Genomic DNA, 25,312 nt, shown 5'->3' with positions numbered 1-25,312 from the left:
AACCACCCCAAAACACCCAGAAATACCCCAAAACACCCCGAAACACCCCAAAACCAGTCCAAAACACCCCAAAACACCCCCAAAAACACCCCCAAACCACCCCAAAACCACCCAGAAATACCCCAAAACACCCCAAAACACCCCAAAACCACCTCAAAAACACCCCAAAACACCCAGAAACACTCTAAAACCACCCAAAACACCCCAAAACAGCCAGAAACACCCCCAAAACACCCCAAAACAGCCAGAAACACCCCGAAACACCCAGAAATACCCCAAAACACCCCAAAACAGCCAGAAACACCCCGAAACACCCCAAACCGTCCCATCAACCCCCTACAACCAGCCCCAAAACACCCCAAAACACCCCAAAACACCCATCTTTCCCCCACTTTTCCACATTTCCCCCTTTTTTTTGGGTATTTCCCCATTCTCCCCCTTTTTTGTGAATTTTCCCAATTTCCCGCTTTTTCCCCCCAATCCAAGTGGCCATGCCTCACCCCAAACCCTCCATTCTCCCCATTTTCCCCATTTCCCCCCCATTTTTTTTCCCATTTCCCCCCCTTTTTTTTTTGTATTTCCCCCATTTTCCCCCATTTCTGTTGATTTTCCCATTTCCCCAGGATTCTCCCCCAATTTCCCATGGATTTCTCTGCAATTCCCCCAATTTTTTTGGGCATTTTTTCCCATTCCCCCTCCTCCCTTTTTATTTTAAATTTTCCCTTTTCCCTCATTTTTTGCCTATTTCCCCCTTTTTTTTTTGTATTTTCTCCCATTTATTTCCCATTTTTGTTCATTTTTCCAATTTTCCCTGTTTTTTCCCCAATCCAGGGTGTCTGTGCCTCACCCCAAACCCTCCATTTCCCCCCTTTTTTTGTATTTTTCCCATTTCCCCCCATTTTTTGTATTTTTCCCATTTTCCCCATTTTCCCCCATTTTTCCCCATTTCCCCCCCTTTTTTGTATTTTTCCCATTTCCTCCCATTTTTCCCATTTTTTCCCATTTTTCCCCATTTTTCCCCATTTTTCCCCATTTTTTCCCATTTCCCCCCAGTTTTTTTTGCATTTCCCCACTTTCGCTCTTTTCCCGTTTTCCTGGGTTTGGCCCCCGCCCCCAGGGTGGGCGTGGCTCACCTGCTGCTCTCTCTCCCCAGGGTGGGCGTGGCTCACCTGCTCTCCCCCCCAGGGTGGGCGTGGCTCACCTGCTCTCTCTCTCCCCAGGGGTGGGCGTGGCTCACCTGCTCTCTCTCTCCCCCCCCCAGGGTGGGCGTGGCCTCACCTGCTCTCTCTCCCCCCCCAGGGTGGGCGTGGCTCACCTGCTCTCTCTCCCCCCCCAGGGTGGGCGTGGCTCACCTGCTCTCTCTGTCCCCCCCAGGGTGGGCGTGGCTCACCTGCTCTCTCTCCCCCCCCCAGGGTGGGCGTGGCTCACCTGCTCTCTCTCCCCCCCCCAGGGTGGGCGTGGCTCACCTGCTCTCTCTCCCACCAGGGTGGGCGTGGCTCACCTGCTCTCTCCCCCCCCAGGGTGGGCGTGGCTCACCTGCTCTCTCTCTCCCCCCCCCCCAGGGTGGGCGTGGCTCACCTGCTCTCTCTCTCCCCAGGGTGGGCGTGGCTCACCTGCTCTCTCTCTCCCAGGGTGGGCGTGGCTCACCTGCTCTCCCCCCAGGGTGGGCGTGGCTCACCTGCTGCTCTCTCTCTCTCTCCCCAGGGTGGGCTGTGGCTCACCTGCTGCTCTCTCTCTCTCCCCAGGGTGGGCGTGGCTCACCTGCTCTCTCTTCCCAGGGTGGGCGTGGCTCACCTGCTCTCTCTCTCTCCCTAGGGTGGGTGTGGCTCACCTGCACTCCCCCCCAGGGTGGGCGTGGCTCACCTGCTCTCTCTCCCCCCCAGGGTGGGCGTGGCTCACCTGCTCTCTCTCTCTGTCCCCCCCAGGGTGGGCGTGGCTCACCTGCTCTCTCTCTCTCTCCCAGGGTGGGCGTGGCTCACCTGCTCTCCCCCAGGGTGGGCGTGGCTCACCTGCTCTCTCTCTCCCCCCCCCAGGGTGGGCGTGGCTCACCTGCTGTCTCTCTCTCCAGGGGTGGGCGTGGCTCACCTGCTCCCCCCCCAGGGTGGATGTGGCTCACCTGCTCTCTCCCCCCCCAGGGTGGGCGTGGCTCACCTGCTCTCTCCCCCCCCCAGGGTGGGCGTGGCTCACCTGCTCTGTCCCCCCAGGGTGGGCGGGGCTCACCTGCTCTCTCCCCTCCCAGGGTGGACGTGGCTCACCTGCTCTCTCTCTCTCTCCCCCCCCAGGGTGGGCGTGGCTCACCTGCTCTCTCTCTCCCCCCCCAGGGTGGACGTGGCTCACCTGCTGCTCTACCACCTGAGCGTCTGCTGCAAGAGGAAATACTTCGACCTGGAGCGCGAGATCCTGCCCTTCGCCAACTCCAACTGGGGAGCGCTGCGCCTGGGCACGGTGGGGAAAATGGGAATGGGATTGGGAAAATGGGATTGGGATTTGGGAATGGGATTGGGATTGGGAGATCCTGCCCTTCGCCAACTCCAACTGGGAGCGCTGCGCCTGGGCACGGTCTGGGAATGGGATTGGGATTGGGATTGGGATTGGATTGGGATTGGGATTGGGATTGGGAGATCCTGCCCTTCGCCAACTCCAACTGGGGAGCGCTGCGCCTGGGCACGGTCTGGGATTGGAAATGGGATTGGGATTGGGATTGGGATTGGGGAAATGGGGGATTGGGATTGGGAATGGGATTGGGATTGGGATTGGGAGATCCTGCCCTTCGCCAACTCCAACTGGGGAGCGCTGCGCCTGGGCACGGTGGGAAGATGGGATTGGGAAAATGGGATTGGGATTGGGATTGGGAATGGGATTGGGAGATCCTGCCCTTCGCCAACTCCAACTGGGGAGCGCTGCGCCTGGGCACGGTCTGGGATTGGGGTTGGGAATGGGAATGGGATTGGGAAAATGGGATTGGGATTGGGGGAAATGGGGAATGGGAATGGGATTGGGATTGGGAATGGGATTGGGAATGGGAGATCCTGCCCTTCGCCAACTCCAACTGGGGAGCGCTGCGCCTGGGAACGGTCTGGGAATGGGATTGGGATTGGGATTGGGATTGGGATTGGGATTGGGATTGGGAGATCCTGCCCTTCGCCAACTCCAACTGGGGAGCGCTGCGCCTGGGAACGGTCTGGGAAAATGGGAATGGGGAATGGGATTGGGAATGGGATTGGGATTGGGATTGGCAGATCCTGCCCTTCGCCAACTCCAACTGGGGAGCGCTGCGCCTGGGCACGGTGGGAATGGGAATGGGAATGGGATTGGGGGAAATGGGATTGGGAATGGGATTGGGATTGGGATTGGGATTGGGGGAAATGGGGAATGGGATTGGGATTGGGAATGGGATTGGGAGATCCTGCCCTTCGCCAACTCCAACTGGGGAGCGCTGCGCCTGGGCACGGTGGGAAAATGGGAATGGGATTGGGAATTGGGATTGGGATTGGGAATGGGAATGGGGAAATGGGGAATGGGAGATCTGCCCTTCGCCAACTCCAACTGGGGAGCGCTGCGCCTGGGCACGGTCTGGATTGGGAATGGGATTGGGATTGGGATTGGGATTGGGGGAAATGGGAATGGGATTGGGATTGGGAGATCCTGCCCTTCGCCAACTCCAACTGGGGAGCGCTGCGCCTGGGCACGGTGGGAAAATGGGAATGGGATTGGGAATGGGATTGGGATTGGGATTGGGAAAATGGGAATGGGAGATCCTGCCCTTCGCCAACTCCAACTGGGGAGCGCTGCGCCTGGGCACGGTGGGAAAATGGGAATGGGATTGGGATTGGGATTGGGATTGGGATTGGGATTGGATTGGGAATGGGGAAATGGGATTGGGATTGGGATTGGGATTGGGATTGGGATTGGGATTGGGGGATTGGGAATGGGAGATCCTGCCCTTCGCCAACTCCAACTGGGGAGCGCCTGCGCCCTGGGAACGGTCTGGGATTGGGAAAATGGGAATGGGAATGGGATTGGGATTGGGATTGGGATTGGGATTGGGATTGGGAATGGATTGGGGAAATGGATTGGGAATGGGATTGGGATTGGGATTGGGATTGGGATTGGGATTGGGATTGGGAATGGGATTGGGAGATCCTGCCCTTCGCCAACTCCAACTGGGGAGCGCTGCGCCTGGGCACGGTGGGATTGGGAATGGAAATGGGAATGGGATTGGGAATGGGATTGGGAATGGGAATGGGATTGGGATTGGGGAATGGGATTGGGATTGGGATTGGGATTGGGATTGGGAATGGGATTGGGATTGGGATTTGGGATTGGGGGAAATGGGATTGGGATTGGATTGGGATTGGGATTGGGAGATCCTGCCCTTCGCCAACTCCAACTGGGGAGCGCTGCGCCTGGGCACGGTCTGGGAATGGGATTGGGATTGGGGAAGTGGGGAATGGGAATGGGGGAAAAAATGGGATTGGGATTGGGGGAATGGGGGAATGGGGAATGGGATTGGGGAATGGGGAAAATGGGAGTTTGGGGAAATGGGGGAAAATGGGAGTTTGGGGGAAAAAAAGGGATTTTGGGAAAAATGGAAAAGAACGGGAGTTTGGGGAAAAACCAGGATTTGGGGGAAAATGGGGGGAAAACCTGGGAGTTTGGGGAAATGGGGAAAATGGGAGTTTGGGGGGAAATGGGATTTGGGGAAAAATGGAAAAAACCAGGAGTTTGGAGAGATGGGGAAAATGGGGGAAAACGGGATTTGGGGGGAAAAATGGGATTGGGGTAAAAGGGGGGGAAAAGGGAATTTGGGGGAAATGGGGAAAAACGGGATTTGGGGGAAAATGGGGGGGAAAAGGGGAAATGGGAAAATGGGGGAAAACCTGGGATTTGGGGATAAAACCAGGATTGTGGGAAAAATGGAAAAAAACCCCGCGGTTTTTGGGAGAAATGGGCACGGGGGGAGGGAAAGGAAAAAATTTGGGGGAAAAAAATCCCAATTTTTGCGAGGAAAAAGGCAGAATTTTGGGGAAAAAAAATCCGATATTGGGGGTAAAAATGTGGGGTTTGGACCCAAAACTGGGGTTGGGTGCAGAAATTGGATTGGGGAGCCAAAAAAGGGAAATTTCTACTTGAAATATTCGGGTTTGTTCCCAGGATTTGGGATTTGGACCCCAAATTTGGGGGTTGGATCCAAATGGGGGGGAAAAAATCGGGATTTTGGGGAAAATGGGGGGGAAAATTGGGATTTCGGGAAAAATGGGCACAGGGAGGGAAAGGGAAAATTGGAGGGGGGGAAATCACAATTTTGGGATGAAAAAAGCTGATTGTTTTGGGGAAAAAAAATCCAATTATTTGGGAAAACATTTCAATCTTTGGGAAAAAATTGGCAGTTTTGGGGGGAAAACCATGATTTTTGTGGAAAAAATTCCAGTTTGGGGGGAAAAATCTGATTTTTGGGGAAAAAAATGTGGTTTGGGGGGGGAAATTGTGATATTTTGGGGGAAAAAAATTCCAGTTTTTGGGGAAAAAAGTCACGATTATTTGGGGAGAAAAATCTGCAATTTTTGGGAAAAAAAATCCCGATTTTGGGGGCAAAAATTTGGGGTTTGGACCCAAAAAAATGGGGATTTGTCCCAAAAATGGGGATTTTACACCTGAAATTGGGATTTGGAGTCCAAAACTTGGGATTTCTGCTTGAAATATTTGGGTTTGGATCCTAAAACTCGGGATTCGGACCCCCAAAATTCAGGATTTGGGTACAAAACTTTGGGGCTTGCACCCTAAAAATTGGAATTTGGAGCAAGAAAGGGAATTTCTACTTGAAATATTCGGGTTTGGGCCCCAACACTCGGGGTTTGTCCCCAGCTTTGGGGTTTTTTCCTCGCCAGTTTTGGGGTTTTCCCTAAATCGGGGTTTTCCGCCCCAATCTCGCGCAGCTCTCGGCCACGCCGCGCTCGCAGCGCTACGGGCGCCTGCTGGGGCGCGTCAGCAGCCACAAGGACAGGTCAGGGCACCCCAAAAGCACAGGGAACGCCCCGAAAGCACCCCGAAACCACAGGAACCACCCCGAAACTGAGAGGGGACCCCAAAAACCGGGGGGGCACCCCAAAACCACAGGAACCACCCCGAAACTGAGGGGGGGACACCAGAAACCGGGGGGACCCCAAAACCACAGGAAACGCCCCAAAAGCACCCCGAAACCCACAGAGAACGCCCCAAAAGCACCCCAAAACCACAGGGAACGCCCCAAAAATCACCCCAAAGCCATAAAACCCACCCCAAAACTGGAGGGGACCACCAAAACCCACGGGGGGGCCCAAAAACCGGGGGGACCCTAAAACCACAGAGAACACCCCAAAAATCCCTCCCAAAACCACAAAAACCACCCCGAAACTGAGAGGGGGACCCCAAAACCCACGGGGGGACCCCAAAACCACAGGAAACGCCCCAAACCCCACCCCAAAGCTGAGGGGGGGACCCCAAAACTGAGTGGGGTCCCCAAAAACCGGGGGGGAACCTAAAACCACAGAGAACACCCCAAAAATCCCTCCCAAACCACAAAAACCCACCCCGAAACTGAGAGGGGACCCCAAAACCACAGAGAACGCCCCAAAAATCACCCCAAAGCCATAAAACCCACCCCAAAACTGGAGGGGACCCCAAAACCCACGGGGGGTCCCCAAAAACCGGGGGGACCGTAAAACCACAGAGACCCACCCCAAAAATCCCTCCCAAAACCACAGAAACCACCCCAAAACTGAGGGGGGACCCCAAAACCCACGGGGGGACCCCAAAAAGCACAGGAAACACCCCAAACCCCACCCCAAAGCTGAGGGGGGACCCCAAAAACAGAGGGGACCCTAAAACCACAGGGAACGCCCCAAAAATCCCTCCCAAAACCACCAAAAACCACCCCAAAACTGAGGGGGGACCCCCAAAACCACAGAGAACGCCCCAAAAATCACCCCCAAGCCATAAAACCCACCCCAAAACTGGAGGGGACCCCAAAACCCGCGGGGGGACCCCAAAATCGGGGGGGGCCCAGAACCACAGAAAACACCCCAAAATCGCCACCCCAACCCCCACCCCCAAAACCAGGGGGGACCCCAAAACCACTAAAAACACCCCCAAAAAATCCACCCCAGAACCCCCCCAAAAACCCCAAAATCGCCCCAAAACCCACCCAAAACCCCCCAAACCCCCAAAAGTGCCCAAATTCCCTCCGGGACCCCAAAATCCCCCCAGACTCCCCAAAAATCCCTTCCAGGACCCCCCCAAACCCCCTCGGGACACCCCCCAAATCCCCCCAAGATCCCCCTCAAACCCCCCCAGACCCCCCCAAATCCCCCCCAAATTCCCCCAAAATCCCGATTTTTTTTTTTCTACCAAATCGCCCCCCAAATCTCCTCTCAGGACCCCCCAAAATCCCCCCAAAATCCCCAAATCCCCCCAGGACCCCCCCCAAATCCCCCCAGTTCCAGGTGGGTGTTGGGCCGGGAGATGAAGAGGCGCGAGGGGCTTCAAACCCCCCCCAAAACCCCCCCAAAATCCCCTCGGGACCCCCTAGACCCCACTGGGACCCCCCTAAATCCTCCCCAGGATTCCCCAAGACCCCCCCAAAATCCCCCTCGGGACCCCCAAAATCTCCCCAAATCCCCCAAATCCCATCGAAACCTCCCCAAAGCCTCCAAAATCCCACCCAGAACCCCCAAATCCCTCCAGGACCCCCCAAAATCCCCCAACCCCCTCCCAATCCCTCCGGGACCCCCCTAAAATCCCACCCAGGACCCCCCAAAATCCTCCCTCAGAACCCCCAGATCCCTCTGGGACCCCCCAAAATCCCACCCAGGACCCCCCAGACTCTGCCAGGACCCCCCAAAATCCCACCCAGGATCCCCCCAAATCCCTCCAGGACCCCCCAAAATCCCCCCCGGGACCCCCCAAACTCCCCCTCAGAACCCCCAGATCCCTCGGGACCCCCCAAAATCCCACCCAGGACCCCCCAAATCCCTCTAGGACCCCCCAAAATCCCCCCCGGGGACCCCCCAGACTCTGCCAGGACCCCCAAAATCCCACCCAGGACCCCCAAACTCTGCCAGGACCCCCCCAAAATCCCCCCCCGGGACCCCCCAAACTCTGCCAGGACCACCCCAAAATCCCCTTAAGAACCCCCAAATCCCTCCGGGACCCCCCAAAATCCGACTGTTCTCCCCGAAATCCCCCAACCCCCCCCCAGATTTCCCCAAATCCCCCCCAGACCCCCCCAGGACCCCCCCCAGACCCCCTCAGACCCCCCAGAACCCCCCCAAATCCCCCCCAGACCCCCCCAGGACCCCCCCAAATCCCCCCCAAACTCCGCCAGGACCCCCCCAAATCCCCCCAGACCCCCCAGGACCCCCCAAAATCCCCCTCAGACCCCCCACAGGACCCCCCCAATCCCCCCCAGACCCCCCCAGGACCCCCCCCAATCCCCCCCAGACCCCCCCAGGACCCCCCCAAATCCCCCCCCAAACCCCCCAGGACCTTTCCAAATCCCCCCCGGACCCCTCCGGACCCCCCAAATCCCCCCCAGACCCCCCAGGACCCCCCCCAAAATCCCCCCCAAACTCCGCCAGGACCCCCCCAATCCCCCCCAGACCCCCCAGGACCCCCCCAAATCCCCCCCAAACCCCCCAGGACCCCCCAAAATCCCCCTCAGACCCCCCCCAGGACCCCCCCAAATCCCCCCAGACCCCCCCAGGACCCCCCCAAATCCCCCCCCCAGACCCCCCCAGGACCCCCCCAATCCCCCCGACCCCCCAGTCCGGGTGCCCCCCGCCCCCCCAGGTTCGTCTCGGGCCGGGAGATGAAGAAGCGCCGGGGGCTCTTCGGGCTGCAGAGCCGCGCCCCTCCCCCCCTGCCCCCCGAGCTGCTGCGGGGCCGCCCCTCCCCCCCCCGCGGGAGCCCAGGGTGGGGGGAGGGGAGGGGAGGGGGGATCTGGGGGGATTTGGGGGGAATTAGGGGGGATTTGGGGGGGTTCTGGGGGGGTTTGGGGGGGGATTTGGGGGGATTTGGGGGGGTTTGGGGGGGATTTGGGGGGGTTCTGGGGGGGTTTGGGGGCGGGATTTGGGGGGGTTCTGGGGGGGGTTTGGGGGGGATTTAGGGGGAATTTAGGGGGGATTTGGGGGAATTTAGGGACATTTGGGGGGGAATTTAGGGACATTTGGGGGGGGATTTAGGGACATTTGGGGGGGGATTTAGGGACATTTGGGGGGATTTTGGGGGGATTTGGGGGGATTTGAGGGGATTTAGGGGGGATTTTGGGGGGATTTAGGGGGAATTTGAGGGGATTTAGGGGGAATTCAAGGGGGTTTGGGGGGGATTTAGGGACATTTGGGGGGATTTTAGGGGGGATCTGGGGGGGTTTGGGGGGGTGTTGTGGGGGTTTAGGTGGGGATTTGGGGGGGTTGGGGAGAATTTTGGGGGGTTTGGGGGCCATTTTCAGGGGATTTTGGGGGGTTTAAGGGGATTTGGGGGGGCTGGGGGATTTTGGGAGTTTTCGGGGGAGCTGGGAGAATTTGGGGAAAATCTGGGGGGATTTTTGGGGAATTTGGGGGATTTTTTGGGGGATTTAGGAGCATTTTGGGAGATTCTGGGAGGTTTGGGTGGGATTTGGGGGGGTTGGGGGGGTTTCAGGAGAATTTTGGGGGATTTGGGGGCCATTTTGGGGGAATTTTGGGGGAATTTTGGGGATTTGAGGGGATTTGGGGGATTTTGGGGGATTTTGGGGCCATTTTGGGGGAATTTGGGGGGATTTTGGGGATTTGAGGAGATTTGGGGGGTCGGGGGATTTTGGGGGCATTTCAGGAGTTTTCGGGGGAATTGGGAGAATGTGGGGAAAATGTGGGGGGGTTTGGGGGGGTTTGGGGGGAGATGTAAGGGGATTTTGGGGATCAAAGGGGGATTTGGGGGGATTTTGGGGTGATTTGGGGGATTTTGAGGGAATTTGGGGCAATTGTGGGGGTTTAGGGGGGATTTAAGGGGATTTGGGGGAGTTTCGGGGGGGGTTTAGAGGGATTTCAGGGGGTTTCAGGATTTGAGGGGTTTTGGGGGGGATTTCGGGGGGTAAAGGCAGAATTTGGGGGGATTTGGGGGCGATTTGGGGAAATTGGGGGATTTTGGGGGGGATTTTGAGGGATTTGGGGGGGGTTGAGGGGGAATTGGGGGGATTTGGGGAGGATTTGGGGGATTTGGGGGGATTTGGGGAATTTGGGGGGGTTCGGAGAGATTCGGGGGATTTTGGGGGGATTTTGGGGGGATTTGGGGAATTGTGGGGGGATTTGGGATTTTTTGGGGATGTGGGAGGGGTTTGAGGGGGAATTGGGGTGAAAAATGGGGATTTGGGGGGTTTGGGAGAATTTGGGGTGCTTTAGGGGGATTTCGGGGGGGGTTGGGGGGGTTTGGGGCTTTTGGGTGATTTTTGGAGGATTTGGGGATGTTGCGGGAATTTAAAGGGGGATTTGGGGAGGTTTAGGGAGGATTTGGGGGGGATTTTGGGGGGATTTGGGGGGGTTGGGGGGGTTTACAGGATTTGGGTGGGATTTGGGGAGGGTTTGAGGAATTCTGGGGGGATTTTGGGGGGGATTTTAAGGGGATTTGGGGGGATTTGGGGCCTTTAGGGGGGATTTGGGGGGTTTGATGGGATTTGGGGGGATTTGGGGAAATTGGGGGCAGTTCCGGGGGGATTTGGGGGGTTTGATGGGATTTGGGGGGTTTGGGGAAATTGGGGGCAGTTCCGGGGGGATTTGGGGGGCTCTGGGGAGGATTTGGGGGAATTTGGGGGGGGATCTTGGGGGGGGATTTGGGGGGGATTTTGGGGCCATTCCGGGCGGTTTGGGGGCTTCATGGGGGGCGGGGTTCCCCAAATATTTTTGGGGACCCCTCCCAACCCCTCCCCTCCCCCCCCCGCAGCCTCTCGGCAGGGCGGGGGAAGGGCGGGGCCCGCCGGCGCCCCCCCCCCCCAGCGCTCCCAGGTGAGACCCCCCAAAAAACCCCAAAAAACCCCCCAAAAAAACCCAAAATCTGGGGGGGAGCCCCCAACCCCCCCCCCCTGAATTTGGGGTTCCCCCCCAGGACCCCCCCGGTGGCTCCTACAACTTCCGGCGCACCCAGGCCCGGGGACCCCCCAGGTGGGGATTTTGGGGGGATTTTGGGGGGATTTTGGGGGATTTTGGGCATTTTGGGGGGATTTTGGGAGATTTGGAGATTTTGGGAGGATTTTTTGGGGGGCTTGGGGGGCATTTTGGGGGGATTTGGGAAGGATTTTTGGGGGGATTTGGGGATTTTTGGGGAAACTGGGGGGGGTTTAAGGGGGATTTGGGGGAAAATTTGGGGGATTTGGGGGACATTTGGGATTTTGGGGGGATTTTGGATGGATTTGGGTTTTTTGGGTTGTTTTGGGGGGCTTTGAGGTTTTTGGGATTTTGGGGTGGAATTGGGTTTATTTGGGGGTCTGGGGGATGTTTTTTGGGTGGGTTTTGGTGGCTTTGCGGTTTTGGGGTGGATTTTTGGGTTTTTGGGGCAGTTTGGGTGGATTTGGGTATTTCGGGGTCTCTCCCCAGCCCCTCCATCCGGATGTTCGCCTCCTTCCACCCCGCCGGCAGCCCCAGGTGGGACTGGGGGAACTGGGAGGGACTGGGAGGGACTGGGATGGACTGGGAGGGACTGGGAGGGACTGGGGGGACTGGGAGGGACTGGGAGGGACTGGGGGGGGTCCACACCAGCTCCAACTGCTCTCTGCTGGTCCACACTGGTTTATTCTGGTTTGGACTGGTCCTTACTGGTCCATACCAGTCTATACTGGTTCGTACTGGTCCATACTGGTCCATACTGGTTGGTACTGGTCCTTACTGGTTCATACCGGTTCATACTGGTTCTTACTGGTTTATACTGGTCCATTCCGGTCCATACTGGTCCGTTCCGGTCCATACCGGTCCATACTGGTCCATACTGGTCCATTCCTGTCCATACCGGTCCATTCCAGTCCATACTGGTCCATACTGGTCCATACCGGTCCATACTGGTCCATACTGGTCCATACCGGTCCATTCCTGTCCATACCGGTCCATACTGGTCCGTACTGGTCCATACCGGTCCATTCCTGTCCATACCGGTCCATACTGGTCCTTACTGGTCCGTACTGGTCCATACTGGTCCATACTGGTCCGTACTGGTCCATTCTGGTCGATACCGGTCCATACTGCTCTATTCTGGTCCATACTGGTCCGTTCCAGTCCATACTGGTCCATACTGGTCCATACCGGTCCATACTGGTCCATACTGGTCCGTACTGATCCATACCGGTTCGTACTGATCCATTCCAGTCCATTCCAGTCCATACCGGTTCATACTGGTCCATTCCTGTCCATACCAGTCCATACTGGTCCATACTGGTCTATACTGGTCCATACCGGTTCATACTGATCCATTCCTGTCCATACCGGTCCTTACTGGTCCTTACTGGTCCATCCTGGCTCTTACTGCTTTCTCCCCTCCCCCAGCTCTCCCACGCCGGACCCGGAGCCCGAGGCCCCGCCCCCCACACAGGGCCACGCCCCCCACCTTGACTCCGCCCCCCGGCTCGGCCCCGCCCCCCCGGGTCCTGGCGCGCCGGGTGACGCTGGACGGGACCGTGCAGTACCTGCTGGAGTGGGGGGGCGGGGCCATGCTCTGACCACGCCCCCGATTGGGGACACGCCCCTTCCAAAATTCTGGGGGTCCCAGCCCCAAAAACCCCCCAGATTTGGGGTGGAAATTGTTCATTTCTGGCACTTTAGGAGAGATTGACGGGATAGATAGCGGAGGGGCGTGGCCTGCAGGGGGCGTGGCCTCCTCTGACCACACCTCTCCCCATTTGGGAACCGCCCCCTTCCAAAACTTTGGGGGTCGCCGCCCCAAACCCCCCAAAATTTTGGGTGAAAAATCTTCATTTTCGGCACTTTAGGGGAGAGTTCATGGGAAAGGAGGGGCGTGGCCTGCAGGGGGGCGTGGCCTCCTCTGACCACACCCATCCATTTTTAGGAGATCCCTCCCCCCAAAAATTTGGGGTCCCAGCCCCAAAAACCCCCAAAATTTGGGTGGAAATTCTTTATTTTTGGCACTTTAGAGGAGATTCAGAGTGGGGGAGGGGCCGCACGTGTGGGCGTGGCCATCTCTGACCACGCCCCCAATTTCTGGGGGTCTCTCCCCCAAAATTTTGGTGTCTCTGACCCAAAGCCCTCGAAATTTCGGGTGAAAAGTCTTTATTTTTGTCACTAGAGATTATTTAACAGGGAAAAAGAGGAGGGGCGTGGCCTGGAGGGGGCATGGCCGCCTCTGACCACGCCCCCGATTTTGGGGGGACCCCACCCCCAAAATTTGGCGGTCCCAGCCCCAAAACCCTCCAAATTTTGGGTGAAAAATCTTCATTTTTGGCACTTTAGGGGAGATTTAAAGGAAAAGGGAGGAGGGCGTGGCCCGGAGGGGGCGTGGCTTCCCGTGACCACGCCCCGATATTTGAGAAACCCCATTCCAAAAATCTGGGGTCTCAGCCCCAAAACCCCCCAGATTTTGGGTGGGAAATGCTGATTCTCGTCACTTCGGAGCAGCTTGGGGAGGGGGCGGGGCCACCTCAGGCCCCTCCCCCAAACCCTCCCCGACCCCCCAAATTTGGGGTGGGAAATCGGCATTTGCATTTCCGGCTGGGCGTGGCCTAGATGGGTTTGGATTGGGTGGGCGTGGCCCTGGTGGGCGTGGCCTGGATGGGTTTGGATTGGGTGGGCGTGGCCCTGGTGGGCGTGGCCTAGATGGGTTTGGATTGGGTGGGCGTGGCCCTGGATGGGTTTGGATGGGCGTGGCCCTGGTGGGCGTGGCCTGGATGGGTTTGGATTGGGTGGGCGTGGCCCTGGTGGGCGTGGCCTGGATGGGTTTGGATTGGATGGGCGTGGCCCTGGTGGGCGTGGCCTCCTCCCCCCACCCAATAAACGGCTCCAGCAGCGGCTCCGGGGGTGATTTTTGGGGTTTCCCCCCAAATTTTGGGGTTCCCCCCCCCCCCCGTTTTAGGGTCGCCCCTCCCCCCCTTATTTCGGGGTCTCCCCCCGAATTCCCTCCCCCCCACTTTTGGGGTCCCCCTGTTCTCTCCCCCCCTCCCATTTTTGGGGTTTCCCCCCCCAAATTTCAGGGTCCCCTCCCCCACGTTCGGGGCCCTCCTTCCCCTCCCCCCCCAATTTCGGGGTCCCCCCCCACCCCCAAAGTCCCGGGCCCAATTTTGGGGTTCTGCTCTTTATTCCCCGTCCCCTCCCCCGGGATTTCGGGGTCCCCCCCAGCTCCGAGGGGATTTTGGGGCCATTTTGGGCTTTTGGGGGATTTCTGTAGGAATTGTGGGAGGATTTGGGGGGGATTTCTCATGGGATTTGTGGGAATTTTTGGGGAGTTTTGGGGAGATTTTTGTGGGGAGATTTTTGGGGGATTTTTAGGGATTTTGGGGGATGTTTGTTTGCTCACTCGGCTTTTTCTCGGGGGGATTTCGGGGGGGGATTTTGGGGGGATTTAGGGGTTTTTTGGGGGGGGAATTTTGGGGTTTTTTTGGGAGGTTTAAGGGGGATTTGGGGGGGGATTTTTGAGTGGATTGTTGGGGGTTTGGGGGTTTTTTTGGGGGTGGGTTTGGGTGGTTTTGGGGTGGTTTTGAGGTGTTTTTGGGGTGGTTTTCGGGTTCTTTTGGGGTTGTTTTGGGGTGGTTTTTGGGGTGGTTTTGGGGTGGTTTTGGGGTATTTTGGGGGGTTTTTGGGGGTTTCTGGCGTGTCTCAGGGCGGCACGCTGTCGCGCACCCAGCGCAGGTACGGGGGGTTCCCCTGCGCCACCGGCAGCGCCACCACCTCGGGCACCTCGTACGGGTGGTGGCTCCTGGGACACAAACCCAACTCAGGAACCCCAAAATCACCTTGGGGACCCCAAAACCCAACTCAGGAACCCCAAAAACCCCAAAATCCCCCCCAAAATCCCTCTCAAAATCCCAAAAATCCCCCCTAAAAACGGCCCTAGAACCCCAAACCCCCCGGGGCACCTGGTACAGGTGGTGACACAAACCCAGCTCAGGAACCCCAAAATCATCTCGGGGACCCCAAAACCCAACTCGGGAACCCCAAAATCATCTCGGGAACCCCAAAACCCAACTCAGGAACCCCAAAATCATCTCGGGGACCCCAAAACCCAACTCAGGAACCCCAAAATCATCTCGGGAACCCCAAAACCCAACTCAGGAACCCCAAAATCATCTCGGGAACCACAAAACCCAACTCGGGAACCCCAAAATCATCTCGGGGACCCCAACACCCAACTCGGGAACCCCAAAATCATCTCGGGAACCCCAACACCCAACTCAGGGACCCCAAAATCCCCAAATCCCTCTCAAAATCCCGAAAATTCCCCAAAATCCCAATGTTCCCCCCAAAAACGGCCCCCAGACCCCCTGGGGCACCTGGTACAGCTGGTGGCTCCTGGGGACACAAAACACCTCGGGCACCCCAAAACCCAACTCGGGAACCCCAAAATCATCTCGGGAACCCCAAAACCCAACTCGGGAACCCCAAAATCATCTCGGGCACCCCAAAACCCAACTCGGGAACCCCAAAATCATCTCGGGAACCCCAAAACCCAACTCAAGAACCCCAAAATCATCTCGGGAACCCCAAAACCCAACTCGGGAACCCCAAAATCATCTCGGGAACCCCAAAACCCAACTCGGGAACCCCAAAATCATCTCGGGAACCCCAAAACCCAACTCAGGAACCCCAAAATCATCTCGGGAACCCCAAAACCCAACTCAGGAACCCCAAAATCACCTCGGGCACCCCAAAACCCAATTCGGGAACCCCAAAATCATCTCGGGAACCCCAAAACCCAACTCGGGAACTCCAAAATCATCTCGGGAACCCCAAAACCCAACTCGGGAACCCCAAAATCATCTCGGGAACCCCAAAACCCAACTCAGGAACCCCAAAATCATCTCGGGAACCCCAAAACCCAACTCAGGAACCCCAAAATCCCCCCAAAATCCAACCCTTCCCCCCAAAAATCCCAAAGATCCCCCCAAAAATGGCCCTGGGAACCCCCAGAGCCCCCCCTGGGCACCCCAAAACCCCAAATCCCACGGGGGAACCCCAGGACCCCCAGAAATCCCCAAATCCCCCCCAAAGTGGCCCTGGGAACCCCCAAATCCCCCCTGGGACCCCCCCCAGATCCTGGGGTCACCCCAAAAACTCCTCCAGGAGCCCCCTGAAATCTCCCCCAGATCCCCCCTGGACACCCCCAAATCACCTGGGGACCCAAAATGCCCCCGGGGACCCCAAAATGTCCCTTGGGACCCCAAAATGCCCCCGGGGACCCCAAAATGTCCCTTGGGACCCCAAAATGCCCCCGGGGACCCCAAAATGTCCCTTGGGACCCCAAAATGTCCCTTGGGACTCCCCAAGCGCTGGCCCAACCCCCCGGGACCCCCCAAAAATCCCACCTGGGACCCCAAAACCCCCCAAGGATCCCCCAAAAATCACCCAAGCCCCCCCCAAACCCCCCTGGAACCCCCCAAATCCTGCTCAGGACCCCCCAGTCCCACCTGGGACCTCCCAAAATCCCCCGGGACCCCCCCAGTCCCACCTGGGACCTCCCAAAATCCCCCGGGACCCCCCCAAACCCTCCAGGACCCCCCAAATCCCCCCCACAAAATCCCACCCGGGACCCCCCCAAAATCCCCCAAACCCCCAGTGCTCCCCAAGGACCCCAAAAATTCCCCAAATCCCCCAAAATCCTCCCCAGGACCCCCGAATTCCCACCTGGGATCCCCCAAAAATCCCCTGAGACCCCCAAAATTCCCCCAAGGACCCCCCAAAATCCCCCAAGGACCCCCCAAAATTCCCCCAAGGACCCCCAGATCCCCTCTGGGACCCTCAAACCCCCCCAGCCCCCCCTCCCCTCCCCTCCCCCAGCCCCACCGCACGAAGTCGCTCAGCGCCGGCACCCGGGAGCTGCGGGTCTTGATCATCTGGGGACAGAGGGGACAGAGGGGACACTGGGGACACTGGGGACACTGGGGACACTGGGGGGACAGTGGGGACACTGGGGGGACAGTGGGGACACTGGGGGGACAGAGGGGACAGAGGGGACAGTGGGGACAGTGGGGGGACAGAGGGGACACTGGGGACAGAGGGGACACTGGGGACAGTGGGGGGACACTGGGGACAGTGGGGGGACAGAGGGGACAGAGGGGACACTGGGGACAGTGGGGACACTGGGGGACAGAGGGGACAGAGGGGATATCACTGGGGACATTGGGGACAGAGGGGGGCACACTGGGGGGGACACTGGGGACAGAGGGGACACAGGGGACACTGAGGACAGTGGGGACAGTGGGGGGACAGAGGGGACACTGGGGACAGAGGGGACACTGGGGACACTGGGGGGACACTGGGGGGACAGAGGGGACAGAGGGGACACTGGGGACAGAGGGGACAGTGGGGACACTGGGGGGACAGAGGGGACAGAGGGGACACTGGGGACACTGGGGGGACACTGGGGACAGTGGGGACAGAGGGGGGGACACTGGGGACACTGGGGACACTGGGGGGACAGTGGGGACATCACTGGGGACATTGGGGACAGAGGGGACACTGGGGGGACAGTGGGGACACTGGGGACAGTGGGGGGGACACTGGGGACAGAGGGGACACTGGGGACATCACTGGGGACAGAGGGGGACAGAGGGAACAGAGGGGACACTGGGGACAGTGGGGGACAGTGGGGGGACAGAGGGGACAGAGGGGACAGTGGGGACATTGGGGGGACAGAGGGGACAGAGGGGACAGTGGGGACATTGGGGGGACAGAGGGGACACTGGGGGGACAGAGGGGACAGAGGGGACACTGGGGACAGTGGGGACAGAGGGGACAGAGGCGACACTGGGGGGCACACTGGGGACAGAGGGGACACTGGGGACACTGGGGGGACAGTGGGGACATTGGGGGGATATTGGGGACATCAGAGGGACACTGGGGACATCAGGGAGGCATCGGGGACGTTGCTGGGGACACCTTGGGGACATTGGGGCATTGGGGGCATCGTTGAGGACAGTGGGGGATTGGTGGCATTGGGGGGACATTGGGGACATCATTGGGGCACACTGGGGACACCCCAGGGACATTTCAGGGACGTTGGGGACAGTGAGGGGACATCACTGGGGACACCTTGGGGGCATTGGGGACATCATTGGGGACACCTTGGGGCCATTGGGACATTGGGGACATCACTGGGGACATCCCAGGGACACTGGGGACACCTTGGGGACATTGGGGACATCACTGAGGGGACAATGGGAACACGCCAGGGACATTTCAGGGACATTGGGGACACCTTGGGGACACTGGAAACACTCTGGGGACACTGGGGATACCACTGGGACACCTTGGGGACATTGGGGGCATTGGGGACATTGGGGACACCTTGGGGACACCCTGGGGACACTTTGGGGACACCTCAGGGCCACCACTCACCAGCAGGACCTCGCTGTCCTCCTCCAGCTTGCCCTGCCACGTGTACCTGGGGACAGTGGGGACAGTGGGGACACCGGGGTGGCACCGCCCTGGGCCCTGTCCCCAGTGTCCCCAGTGTCCTTGGTGTCCCCATCCCCTCTGTGTCCCTCAGTGTCCCCAGTGTCCCTGATGTCCCTGATGTCCCCTCAGTGTCACCCCCGGTGTCCCCGTCTGTCCCTCTGTCCCCTCTGTCCCTGTCCCCGCACTGTCCCCCGTGTCCCCTCAGTCCCCAGTCCCTCCTGCTGTCCCCCTGTCCCTCAGTCCCCCATGTCCCCGTGCTGTCCCCCTGACCCCACTCTGTCACCCCACTGTCCCTGTCCCCTCACTGTCCCCAGGCTGTCCCCTCTGTCCCCAATGTCACCCTGATGCCCCCCCTGTCCCCTGTGTCCCCTCTGTCCCCAGTGTCCCCAGGCTGTCTCCACTTTCCCAATGTCCCCAAATCCCCTCACTGTCCCCAATGCCCCCAGGCTGTCCCCAGTGTCCCCCCACCGCTGTCCCCGCTGTTCCCCTCCGTGCTGTCCCCTCTGTCCCCCCCGTGCTGTCCCCGCTGTCCCCACTCACACCGAGGTCACTCCGGGGACGATGTTGACGCAGGCGGCCAAACGCTGCTGGACCAGAGCCCTGAGGGGACACCTGGGTGTCACCTATGTCACCTGTGTGTCACCTGGGTGTCACCTGTGTCACCTTGGTGTCACCTGTGTCACCTGGGTGTCACCTGTGTGTCACCTGTGTGACCTGTGTGTCACCTGTGTGTCACCTGTGTCACTGTGTGTCACCTGTGTGTCACCTGGGTGTTGCCTGTGTCACTGTGTGTCACCTGTGTCACCTGTGTGTCACCTCCTGGGTCACCCCCTGTGTCACCACCCCTGGGACAGGGACAGCAACAGGAGCAGTGTCACCTGTGTCACCTCCCTGTGTCACCTGTCACAGGTCACCTCCTGCGCCACCCTCTGCCAGGGGACAGGCACAGTGTCACCTGTGTCACCTCCTGTCACCTGTGTGCCACCTGTGTCACCTGCTGTGTCATCCATCCCCCCCTGCCAGGGGACAGGCACAGGGACAGTGTCACCTGCTGGGTCAGGGCCAGCGTCACCGGTGTCACCAACCCCTGGGACAGGGACAGGGACAGGGACAGTGTCACCTCCCTGTGTCACCAACCCCTGGGACAGGGACAGGGACAGAGACAGTGTCACCTCCCTGTGTCACCAACCCCTGGGACAGGGACAGGGACAATGCCACCTCCCTGTGTCACCTGTCACAGCCCTGTGTCACCAACCCCTGGGACAGGGACAGTGCCACCTCTCCCTGCCACCCTTGGGGACAGCACCACCTCAGTGTCCCCCCCCGGTGTCCCCTCAGTGTCCCCTGGCCAGCTCAGTGTCCCCAGTGTCCCCCCAGTGTCCCCTTGGCGTCCCCCCGGTGTCCTTGGTGTCCCCAGTGTCCCCTTGGTGTCCCCTCAGTGTCCCCTGGCCAGCTCAGTGTCCCCTGAGTGTCCCCTCGGTGTCCCCTGAGTGTCCCCCCAGTGTCCCCAGTGTCCCCTCGGTGTCCCCTGAGTGTCCCCCCAGTGTCCCCCCGGTGTCACCTGGCCAGCTCGGTGGCCACGCTGAGGTTGGGGCAGGTGACGAAGGCGGCCGAGACCTCCCCGGTGTCCCCTGCGGTGTCACCCGCGGTGTCCCCTCTGTCCCCGGCGGTGCCGTTCCCGGCTGTCCCCAGCGCTGTCCCCTCCATGGTGGCCGTGCCCGCTGTCCCTGTCACCGTCACCCTGCGGCCCAGCCCGGGCAGCAGCAGCAGCGACAGCGCCTGGAGGGAGACAGGGAGAGAGAGGGAGAGAGAGAGAGGGAGGGAGAGAGGGAGAGAGAGGGAGAGAGGGCGGCTGTCGCGATAGCGGCGTGTCTGACACCGGCCTGTCGCGATAGCGGTGTGTCTGACACCGGCCTGTCGCGATAGCGGCCCGTTGTGACACCGGCCTGTCGCGATAGCGGCGTGTCTGACACCGGCCTGTCGCGATAGCGGCGATATCGGCCCGTCCCAAGAGCCGCCTGTCGCGATACTGCCCTGTCACGACAGCGGCCTGTGCCGACAGAGGGAGATCACGACAGCGCCGCGTCACGATGTCACCCGTGGCAATGCTGGCGACAGCCGCTGTCGCGATATCAGCGCGTCGCGACAGCGGCGACATCGCCCCCCGCGACACCGGCACATCGCGATATCGGCCTCTCGTGGTATCGGTGACAGCGCCACGTCGCGATAGCGGCCGTCACGACAGCAGCAAGGGCTGTCACGATATCAGCGCGTCGCGACGGCCGTCGTGACATCAGCGTATCGCGATATCAGCTGGGAACGATTCCGGCACGTCGCGACAGCCGCGCGGCGATATCCGCGTCGCAGTATCCCTGTCGCGATGACCCTGCCTGTCGCGACAGCCACGTCGCGATATGTCGCGATGCCGACAGGTCACGGCAGCACCGGGACAGCCCCGGGTGTCGCGACACCGAGGCCGCGATATTCCCGTCGCAGCGTCCCGGTCGTGGCTTCCGTGTCACAACATCCATGTCACGACAGCGCTGCGCGTCGTGACAAACCTGACACGCCACGGCGGACAGCTGGGTCACGGCCCTCAGGTCCTCACGATATCCGTGTCGCGATAGATACCGGCCCTATCGCGATATCTCTCTCGCCACACCCATCCTATCGTGACAGCGGCCGTATCGCGATGTCTGTGTCGCGATACCGGCCCTATCGCGATGTCCCTGTCGCGATACGGCCCCACGGTGACGTCTGCGTTGTGACACCTGACGTGTCGCGATACTGTCGTGACGTGCCCGCTATCGCGACACAGCCTGCGATCTGACGCCAGGCGCCTCACGCCATAATATTCCTGTCGCGATAGCGGCCCTATCGCGATATCTGGGTCACAACAGCCGCCCTGCCAAAAATCCAGGGCGCAACACCGGCCCCCCTCCCGTCGCGATATCGGCCCTGATCAGTCACGATATCCCTGAACCCATATCGCGATATCCCTGTCCCCATATCACGATATCCCTCCCCCATATTGCGATATCCCTGAACCCATATCACGATATCCCTCCCCATATCGCGATATCCCTCCCCCATATCGCGATATCCCTGTCTCCATATCGCGATATCCCTCCCCATATCGCGATATCCCTGTCCCCATATCACGATATCCCTCCCCCATATCGCGATATCCCTCCCCATATCACGATATCCCTCCCCCCCCGTGTCGCGATATCCCTGTCCCCATGTCGCGATATCCCTCCCCATATCGCGATATCCCTCCCTCATATCACGATATCCCTGTCCCCATATCATCATATCCCTCCCCATATCGCGATATCCCTGTCCCCATATCACAATATCCCTGTCCCCATATCGCGATATCCCTCCCCCATATCACAATATCCCTCCCCCATATCGCGATATCCCTCCCCATATCGCGATATCCCTCCCCCATATCGCGATATCCCTCCCCATATCGCGATATCCCTGTCCCCATATCACAATATCCCTGAACCCATATCGCGATATCCCTCCTCCATATCGCGATATCCCTCTCCCATGTCGCGATATCCCTGTCCCCATATCGTGATATCCCTGTCCCCATATCGCGATATCCCTCCCCATATCGCGATATCCCTCCCCATATCACGATATCCCTGTCCCCATATCGCGATATCCCTCCCCATATCGCGATATCCCTCCCCATATCACGATATCCCTGTCTCCATATCGCGATATCCTTCCCCCATATCGCGATATCCCTCCCCCCCGTGTCGCGATACCCCCTCACGTTGCAATACCCCCCCAATATCGCGATATCCCCTCCCCCACCCAGTGACATCCCCCCCCCCCATATCGCGATATCCCCTCCCCTGTCGCGACAGCCGCACTCACAGCCCAGGCCGCTCTCATTGGCCGCCGGCTCCTCCTGGGGGGAGGGGAGGGGAGGGGTCAGACCCCAAAGGGACCCCAAGAGGGACCCCGGCCCCAGACCCGACCCAAAAAACCCCAGAATTGCCCCAAAAACCCAAAAAACACAACCCCGACCCCAAACCAACCAAACCCCCCCAAACCCGACCCTAAAAACGCCAAACCTGACCCCAAAACCCCCAAAACCCCAAACCCTAAAAACCCCAAACCCGGCCCCAAATCAACCAAACCCCTCCAAACCCCGACCCCTAAATCCCCAAAATCGCCCCAAAAACCCCCAAACCCCCCAACCCTAAAAACCCCAAACCTGACCCCAAAACCCCCAAACCCCCAAAACCCGGCCCCAGATCAACCAAACCCCCCCAAACCCTAAAAACCCCGACCCCTAAATCTCCAAAATCGCCCCAAAAAACCCCAAAACCCCCAAACCCTAAAAACCCCAAACCTGACCCCAAACCCCCAAAATGGCCCCAAAACCCCCAAAACCCGGCCCCAAACCCCCCCAAAATCACCCCAAAAACCCCAAACTCACCCCCAGCCCCATAACCCGACCCCAAATGACCCCGAACCCCCCAAAGTCACCCCAAAAAAGCCCGAACTGACCCCAAATCGCCCCCGTCCCCAAAGCCGTCCCAAATCACCCCAAAATGGCCCAAAAATCGCCCCCAGCCCCAAAACTGGGGCTCGGCCCCAGAACCCACCCCAAAACCTGACCCCAAACCCCCAAACTGACCCCAACCCCCCCAATTCACCCCCAGCCCCAAAACCCGACCCCAAAATTGACCCAAAATCCCCAAAGTGGCCCCAAAAATCGCCCCCAGCCCCAAAACCCGACCCCAGATTCGCCCCCTCCCCACATTCGCCCCCCACTCGCCCGGAACTCCCCCGGCTCTCCTCAGACCCCGCCCCCTCCCCAAACCCAGCCCCCGGCCCCGCCCCCTCTCCAAATTCCCCCCAAACTCCGCCCCCAGCTCGCGCCCCCTCCCCAAATTCCCGCCAGACTCCCCCAGGCCGCGCCCCCTCCCCAAATTCCCCCCAGTTCCCGCCAAAACCCCCCCGGATCTCGGGCCGGCTCTCCCCGGGCCCCGCCCCCTCCCAAACCCGGCCCCGCCCCGCCCCCTGCCCAACCCCCCGGCCCCTCCCCCTCCCCGCGCCCCCTCCCCAAATTCCCCTCCCCCCTCCCCCCCTCACCGCTCCCGCGCTCCGCTCGCGCCGCCGCCGCCCCCACGTGACCCGAGGGGCCCCGCCCCCGCCCCGTGACGTCAGCGCCGCCGCCGGAAGCGGCCGGGGGTGGATGGGGGGGGAGGGGGAGTCCCCGCCCCCCCTTTCCCTCCCCCACCCCCCCCTTCGCTGCCCCTCCCCCGCCATCCCGGGGCTCCCTCGCCCCGCCCCTCCCCCACCTCGGCCCCTCCCCCACCTCGGCCCCTCCCCCACCTCGGCCCCTCCCCTCCGCCCCAGGCCCCTTCCCCTCTCCCGCTTTGGCCCCGCCCCCCATTCCCGGTCCTCCCCCCTCCCCCCCCCTCCGGTTCCCGGTTCCCGCTCCCCCGGCCCCTCCCCCCACCCTTAGCCCCGCCCCTCCCGACCCCTCCCCCCATTTCCGGCCCCTCTTCCCTCCCCCTCCCCCCTCCCCCCCCCTCCGGGCCCTCCCCCCTCCCCCTCCCCGCCCCTCCCCCCCCGCCCCTCCCCCCGCCGGGGGTGTCGCGCGCCGGTGGCACCATGTCCTATGTCCCCTTCCGAGGTACGGCCCGGCAAACTGGGAGCACTGGGAGCACTGGGAGCGGGGGAGGGGCCAACTGGGAGCACTGGGAGCGGGGGAGGGGCCAACTGGGAGCGGGGGAGGCCGGTACTGGGAGCACTGGGAACGGCCCTGAGGCCGGGGGCGGCTTTACTGGGGATACTGGGAGCGGGGGAGGGGGCACTGGGCAGACTGGGAGCGGGGGCTGCTGTTACTGGGCATACTGGGAGGGGAGAGGCTCGGACTGGGGCCGGGGGCGGCTGTTACTGGGCGTACTGGGAGCGGGGGAGGCGCTTACTGGGCAGACTGGGAGCGGGGGAGGCTCGGACTGGGCAGACTGGGAGCGGGGGATGCCGGTACTGGGGATACTGGGAGCAGAAGATGCTGTTACTGGGCATACTGGGGCCGGGGATGGCCGTTACTGGGCATACTGGGAGAGGGGGTGACTCCGACTGGGGATACTGGGAGCGGGGGAGGCTCGGACTGGGGCCGGGGGTGGCTGTTACTGGGAGCGGGGGTGGCGATACTGGGGATACTGGGAGCGGGGGAGGCTCGGACTGGGCAAACTGGGAGCGGGGGAGGCGGTACTGGGGATACTGGGGCCGGGGGTGGCTGTTACTGGGAGCGGGGGTGGCGGTTACTGGGCATACTGGGACTGGGGGCGGCTGTTACTGGGCATACTGGGACTGGGGGCGGCTGTTACTGGGCATACTGGGAGCGGGGGTTGGCTGTTACTGGGCATACTGGGACTGGGGGTGGCTGTTACTGGGCATACTGGGAGCGGGGGTTGGCTGTTACTGGGCATACTGGGACTGGGGGTGGCTGTTACTGGGCATACTGGGAGCGGGGGTTGGCTGTTACTGGGCATACTGGGAGCGGGGGGGGCTCCAACTGGGGATACTGGGACTGGGGGCGGCTGTTACTGGGCATACTGGGAGCGGGGGGGGCTCTAACTGGGGATACTGGGACTGGGGGCGGCTGTTACTGGGCATACTGGTGTGGGGGATGCTGGTACTAGGGCTGGTACTGG

The 25,312-nt window shown here is 60.4% G+C and overlaps 2 protein-coding genes and 1 long non-coding RNA gene across 3 annotated transcripts; 2 read left to right on the top strand and 1 right to left on the bottom strand.

Moving 5' to 3' along the window:
• Positions 1-2,282: 2,282 nt before the first annotated feature.
• On the top strand, positions 2,283-10,019 carry LOC132323018 (PHD finger protein 1-like; the record flags this gene model as incomplete). The annotated part of the gene is made up of 4 exons (XM_059837794.1): positions 2,283-2,445; positions 5,937-6,004; positions 8,827-8,936; positions 10,009-10,019. Coding segments are annotated over 4 exons (352 nt in total), but the record flags the coding sequence as incomplete, so codon positions are not given.
• Positions 10,020-11,103: 1,084 nt separating this feature from the next.
• LOC132323020 (uncharacterized) lies at positions 11,104-14,017 on the top strand. The gene is made up of 3 exons (XR_009485217.1): positions 11,104-11,168; positions 11,601-11,648; positions 12,540-14,017. It is a non-coding gene; the product is annotated as an uncharacterized LOC132323020 (long non-coding RNA).
• A 265-nt stretch (positions 14,018-14,282) lies between these two features.
• LOC132323019 (divalent-cation tolerance protein CutA-like) lies at positions 14,283-23,841 on the bottom strand. The gene is made up of 7 exons (XM_059837795.1): positions 23,739-23,841; positions 22,512-22,545; positions 20,179-20,396; positions 19,158-19,217; positions 18,558-18,603; positions 17,004-17,053; positions 14,283-14,919 (listed from the first exon to the last, which is right to left on the bottom strand). Exons 2-7 carry the CDS (start codon positions 22,527-22,529, stop codon positions 14,820-14,822), a joined length of 492 nt encoding a protein of 163 aa, XP_059693778.1. The 5' UTR covers positions 22,530-22,545; positions 23,739-23,841; the 3' UTR covers positions 14,283-14,819.
• Positions 23,842-25,312: the final 1,471 nt, after the last annotated feature.

This window comes from Haemorhous mexicanus, unplaced genomic scaffold (genome assembly GCF_027477595.1).
Source record: "Haemorhous mexicanus isolate bHaeMex1 unplaced genomic scaffold, bHaeMex1.pri scaffold_252_ctg1, whole genome shotgun sequence".
In the NCBI taxonomy this organism is placed as follows: Eukaryota; Metazoa; Chordata; class Aves; order Passeriformes; family Fringillidae; genus Haemorhous; species Haemorhous mexicanus.
This window is presented reverse-complemented; position numbering and strand designations above follow the sequence as displayed.